The sequence below is a fragment of the Rattus norvegicus genome, chromosome 10 (genome assembly GCF_021556685.1).
Source record: "Rattus norvegicus strain SHRSP/BbbUtx chromosome 10, alternate assembly SHRSP_T2T, whole genome shotgun sequence".
Classification (NCBI taxonomy): Eukaryota; Metazoa; Chordata; class Mammalia; order Rodentia; family Muridae; genus Rattus; species Rattus norvegicus.
The window spans coordinates 48,086,145-48,092,557 of NC_141543.1; the positions used below are offsets into that span (position 1 = coordinate 48,086,145).

Below are 6,413 nucleotides of genomic sequence, written 5' to 3' on the forward strand. Positions count from 1 at the left end.
CCTTGCATGTGTGTGGTGTTTACTTCCAAAGCCTTCCTGTCCATTTTGCATTAGATCTACTCACTGGCTTTGTGCAGGAAGCAGAGACAGGATTGCCTTCTCCCCGCTATTCAGATGAGATTCTCAAAGCTCTGAAAAAGGAAGTGAAGGTGTGCACAGCTGGGACGCCCCCTATCCCTACGTCCAAACCCCAGGCCTGGGTTCCACTTTCCCTTTAGCAACCAACCAACCAACCAATCCAGAAAGCATCTCAATTCAAGGGCCTCAGAAGCAACCAAGGTAGTTAGCGTTCAACAGATAGCATCTAACAGGGGAGACATTCCTTCTGCCTGTAAACACTGCTTAGTGTTCCAATAGCATTTTCTCTGTTTCACAGACAGGAAGCTGAGACGCAGAGAGCTCTAAGTCTCCCGCATGGGCTCCAGCTTACACAGTTTGTCAGCACGCGTGGTCGGAATCCTACACCCAGGCCATGGGCGTTCACCACACACTGCCCTGCCTCTCTATACCCAAGAGCACTGATGGAAAACCTTTCCAGAAAAAGCAGATGGCAGATGATATGGGCTACGAGGCGCACCTCTGAGCGCTTTGTGTGGAGTCAAGAATGTTTATAGGCAGTTAGGTTTAAGGCAGAGGAGTAGACCAGATGACCCAAGGGTCCCTTCTGACCTAGAGAAGGCAGGATTTGATGACTTCACTTCAAGATTCTAGCTTTGGCTGGGTGTGGTGGCACATACCTTTGATCCTAGCACTAATCTCTGAGTTTATGGGTAGCCTGGTCTACATAGTGAGTGCCAGGCTAGCTACAAAGTAAGATCCTGTCTCACCACCACTACCAGCACCAGCACCAGCACCAGCACCAGCACCAGCACCAGCACCAGCACCAGCACCAGCACCAGCACCACCAACATCATCAAATAAACAAAAGATTGACAAAAGTCTCTCAATTGAAGATGGCACAGACAAGTCCCTCTGCCCCAGGGCTGCCAAGGTTGAACATGTCTTCCCAGTCTATCCCACCTGTATATTCTTTGCTCTTTTTTTTTTTTTAATTTATTTATTACGTATAAGTACACTGTAGCTGTCTTCAAACACACCAGAAGAGGGCATCAGACATCATTACAGATGGTTGTAAGCCACCATGTGGTTGCTGGGATTTGAACCCAAGACCTCTGGCAGAGCAGTCAGTGTTCTTAACCACTGAGCCATCTCTCCAGCCCTACTCTTCACTCTTTGGCACTGGGTTCAGTGACCAGGGTAGTGGTGGGGAAACAGGTGACCTTGCCCAGCTAAAGAAATGACAGGATGCTGGGGTTGGGGATTTAGCTCAGTGGTAGAGCGCTTGCCTAGCAAGCGCAAGGCCCTGGGTTCGGTCCCCAGCTCCGAAAAAAAGAAAAAAAAAAAAAAAAAGAAAGAAAAAGAAAAGAAGAAATGGCAGGATGCTAAAAGACAGGGTACTGAGGCCTTGCTTCAGGAATGCAGCTCACATCCATAGTTCCTGGGCCTGAGGTTCCCATATTTATCTCAGAGACACAGCAGAGAGTCTTGTACTCTGAGTGACAGGTACTTCAGCCATGTCATTTCACCTAGGGAGATGTAGAGGTCCAGAGGCAGGAGACTGAATTGCATTCATTCAGTAAATACCAAGAACCTACCTTCAACTATCTTGGTACTTGGGATGCCAAGGGAAGCATAGTACATCTGTAGCAGCAGAGTCCATGGCAGGAAGTCACACAAAGTTGCATTGGGATCTAGCTATGAAGAACAAGTCAAGCCATTCTTAGGGAGATCTGCCTGACAGGAGTTTGTTTAAGCTAAGGCTTGAAGGGTAGATAGCAAGGGTACAGGGAGTGAGAACAAGTGGGGTGAGCCTCCTGGAGCTTCGTTGGCAAAGATAAGGCTCAGGAGAGGAAGTCGGAAGTTAGCTGTAGTTTGTTGTGGTTGTTTGTTTGGGAACAAGGTCTGGGGTAGACTGGGGCAGTCTCAAACTTGATGCGTAGATAACGATGCCGATGATCTTAAACTTCTGACCTTCCTGCCTTCACCTTCTAGGTGCTGGGATTATAGGCTTGTGTAACCGAAACCAGGTCCTGGAATCAGTTCTTATCATAGGAAGCTATTGGAGGGCTCTTTTTCCCAAGACATACAAACTGGGCATTTGGGAGGCTGAGGCAGGAGGATCACTGTGAACTCAGAACTAGTCAGGGTTAGATAGTATGGCCCTGTGTCCAAAAAACAGAACAGAAGAGGAAGAAATTGAAGGCAGAAAGGGAAGAGGGGGGAAGGAAGAGGAGCTGGAGGAGGAGGAAGAGGAAGAGGAGGAAGAGGAGGAGGAAGAGGAAGAGGAGGAAGAAGAGGAAGAGGAGGAGGAGGAAGAGGAAGAGGAGGAAGAGGAAGAGGAGGAGGAGGAAGAGGAAGAGGAGGAGGAGGAAGAGGAAGAGGAGGAAGAGGAAGAAGAAGAGGAGGAAAAGGAGAAGGAGGAAGAGGAGGAAGAAGAGGAAGAGGAGGAAGAAGAGGAAGAGGAGGAAGAAGAGGAGGAAGAAGAGGAAGAGGAGGAGGAAGAAGAGGAAGAGGAGGAAGAAGAGGAAGAAGAGGAGGAAGAGGAGGAAGAAGAGGAAGAAGAGGAAGAAGAGGAGGAAGAGGAGGAAGAGGAGGAGGAGGAGTAAGAGGAGGAGGAGGAGTAAGAGGAAGAGGAGGAAGAGGAGGAAGAAGAGGAAGAAGAGGAAGAAGAGGAGGAAGAGGAAGAGGAGGAAGAGGAGGAAGAAGAGGAAGAAGAAGAGGAGGAAGAAGAAGAGGAGGAAGAAAAGGAGGATGAGGAGGAGAAGGAGGAGGAGGAGGGGAGGGGGTAGCAAGAGAAAATAATGGCAAACCAATCCCAGCTACCCATGCAAATGAGCCTGACTTCACTCTGCTTTTGTAAGCAGGTCTCTGCGTGCTTTACCCAAGTGGGAATTAGGCCACTCACATTCATTGGCAGTTTCTTCCTCCTGCATGTATCTGGGGTGGACATAGAGATCCAAGTAACCAGGAATGTGCAAGCTGTGTGACCTCACGCAGTTCACAGGCACAGGCTCTCAGGTGACCTGCAGCTCACCACAAGCTCTCCTCCCCTTACCGGGATCAAAGGCCATTGCCATGAATGGAAAAGGGCAGGACTTGACACCAGAGGCATGCTAAATATTATTTAACCCTATGTTCCCTCAGTGGTCTGATGCCACAGGAGTAAGATTTCCCCAGAAACTGCTCTTCAGGGCCTCCAAGACAGTTGCCACCAAGCCTGAGGACCTGGGTTCAATAACCACGTGGGGAAGAAGAGCACAAAGCCATGAAGGCCAGCCTCTGTTTCCATACCTGCAACACAGCAGATACATGCCTGTGTACACACACACACACACACACACACACACACACACACACACACACTCTGCAAAATAAATAATAAAGTTTTAAAAAAAAACCTAAATAAATAAAACAGAGAGCTGGTATATAACTTAGTGGTAACCTAGCACAGGTTAGATGTAATTCCAAGTTTTTTTTGTTGTTGTTTTGTTTTGTTTTTTTCTTTTTTTTTTCGGAGCTGGGGACCGAACCCAGGGCCTTGCACTTGCTAGGCAAGTGCTCTACCACTGAGCTAAATCCCCAACCCCCCCCCCCTTTTTTTTAAAAAAGAAGGGAAACCCTGTCTCAAGAAAAAGCAAAAAATACCATAAAACTAAAAAAGGGAGAACCGGCTGGCTCAGCAGTTAAAAGCACACTGACTGTTCTTCCCGAGGACCTGGGTTGTTTCCAGCATCCACATGGTGGCTTACAACCATCTGTTGCTCCAGTTCTCGGGGGAGCCCATACCTCTTCTGACTTCTCAGACATCAGGCACACATGTGGTACACAGACACACATACAGTCATAGCATGTATCCACATACAATAAATACGCCTTTTAAAAGAAGACTGCTAGGAAAGGAAGAAACTTCTAGAGTAGGTAAGCTGAAGTTCAGATGAAGAAAAGGGACCTTCTTCCAGATTTCACTGGAAGCAGCAACAGGCACGAAGGAGAAACACAGAGCTCTCTGCAGAGGAGAAGGCTGGGTGTGGACCTGAACCATGCAGGTTTGGGGACCACAGGAAACCTGTTCTATGGCTCATGGCTTTAGGGAACGCTACAGTCACTACTTAAGGAGTTGCCACTGGTATTAAAGGTCCTGGGACCTCCTCCAGCAATTACTCATTTAACATTTTCATTTATTTAATTTATGCATTTTATAGTACTGAGGGGTTAACCCAGGGATTGGAGCATGTTAGGCAAGTGCTCTACCACTGAGCCAGTTCCTCCATTGTTCACCCTATGTTTCTCCAGAGGACGGGTCCATTGATGAACAATATCTTCATGATTCTTCATACTCTGTTACTAGGCTCTGCCCTCAACCCAAAAATGCCCTTTCCCAGCCTCTGGCTCACAGCGACAGAATAGATGTTAGCCTTTTATTCTTTTTTTTTTTTTTTTTTGGTTCTTTTTTTCGGAGCTGGGGACCGAACCCAGGGCCTTGTGCTTCCTAGGCAAGCACTCTACCACTGAGCTAAATCCCCAACCCCTAGCCTTTTATTCTGTTACTAATGTAGGGCATCATACTTGGGGTTGTGACAGCACACCCTCACACCCTCACCTGCCATGCCGACACTCTTGAGAAGGAAGATGACAATCACTTAGTCTGTCCACAAACTGACATTGAACGTGTATGTTGACTGGGCCTCTTGGATGGCACAGCTCACCCAAGATAAAAGGGCAGTTCGAATCTTTCCTAACCTCTACCAACCCAAAGGCCTAGAAGCCTTGTCAGAGAAGCTCTGAGACACCTCTCGTTTTCCAAGGTCTGGAAGCCCCTGCCCCTTTGCTGGACTCCCTTAAAATTAGAACAAATCCTCCACACTTTCAAATTCTTTCCAAGTCCAGCTGCTCTCAGGAAGGCTCCCCAGCCTGCCTGTTCCCTATCTCCAGGAGTCCTCACTTCCCCAACCTTAGTCTACAAGGACTTACTTGCACCTCAGACCTGCAGTCAGCCAGCATCTGAATGAGGGCAATGGGCTGGAGTAACATAAGGAAGAGCAAGACCAAAGGATCGCTACTGTGTGCTACACCTATCTATTCATACTTAAATTCAATTTAAAAAAGTACTGGGTTGGCAAAAGCCTCAGCAGGTTAAAGACGCTTGCTAACAAGCCTCATGACTTGAATTTGAGCCCCAGGATCCACTCGATGGAAGAAGAAAATCTTGCGGGTTGGCTGCTTTCTGATCCTCCACACATGCAGTGAGGTACACGTGAACACACACACACACAGGCACGCACGCACGCACGCACGCACGCATGCACACCGCACGCACGCACACGAATTATATTATTCATTTGAAGACTTTGGATCCCCTGGTGCTGAAGTTATAGGTGGTTCTAAATCACACAAATTGAGTGCTGGGAAAACCAAACTCAGGTCCTCTGCAAGTGCAGTTGGGGCTTTTAAGTACTGAGCCATCTATCTAGCCGTGGTAAATATAATTTTTTTTTTAAAAAAGACTTTAAAAAATTTTAATTACAAAAGATATTTATAAAATGAAAATTGTGTATGGGGCCCGATGTACTGCTGGGAGATAAATACACTTGTGTGTAGCATGTATTAGGTCCTGGGTGCCACAGCACTTGTGTGTGCCAAACAAGACATGCCCGTGAGGTCAGTACCAGTGGGCGTTGACTTGACATTCACATGCTATCCAAGGCTTCCCATTCTTTGGCTCACTTGATCTTTGTGGTAACCCTCCAGGTAGATGCTATTATGAAAAGTTTACAGACAAAAAAAAAAAAAAAAAAACAAAAAAAAAACAGAGGCAGAGGGAGACAGAGGTGACTGGGAAACTTATAAATAGTGGTTCGTTTAATCTTTTCAGAGGCAGAATGAATTCGAATTCTATCAAGGGATTACTTTTGTTTTGAAAGAGTCTCCCTGGCTCACTATGGAAATGAACCCATAGACATCTGCCTGCCTCTGCCTTCCAGGGGCTTGGTTTTGGGGCACACGCCACCACACACAGCTTTTTCTTTCCTTTCCAGTTTATATCTGAAAATACTAAAACTTGGGGAACAAAGGGACTACTGAGGTTCTGTAACTAGGGGATGGGCAAGAGCCAAAGCTGAGCCCAGAGGCAGGCCTAATGCCACACTCCAGGACTCACAGCACTCGAGAGAAAGGATCTGCACTAGGGACATGGCTCAGCTGTTACGGGAATGATCTGTTCTCGCAGAAGACTCACGTCCAGTTCCCAATACTCATACCAGGGGTCTCACAACTCCTTATAACTACTACAGCTCTGGACGGGCAAGCGGTGAGGGTGAGACTGATGCCATTGGGAAGCACCTCTTTCCCGGGAT

At 47.3% G+C, this 6,413-nt stretch overlaps 1 protein-coding gene across 3 annotated transcripts in view; it reads left to right on the forward strand.

The window, feature by feature from the left end:
• The window catches only part of LOC148002883 (uncharacterized), a 28,245-nt gene extending 24,823 nt beyond the window's left edge, over positions 1-3,422 (forward strand). For all 3 annotated transcript variants that reach the window (XM_087574955.1, XM_087574953.1, XM_087574954.1), the window contains one exon: positions 377-3,422. In XM_087574955.1, the coding sequence (XP_087431081.1) occupies positions 2,217-2,666 (450 nt within the window). In that variant the 5' untranslated portion in view covers positions 377-2,216 and the 3' untranslated portion in view covers positions 2,667-3,422. The remainder of the gene's footprint in view (positions 1-376) is intronic.
• The last annotated feature ends 2,991 nt before the right edge of the window (positions 3,423-6,413 follow it).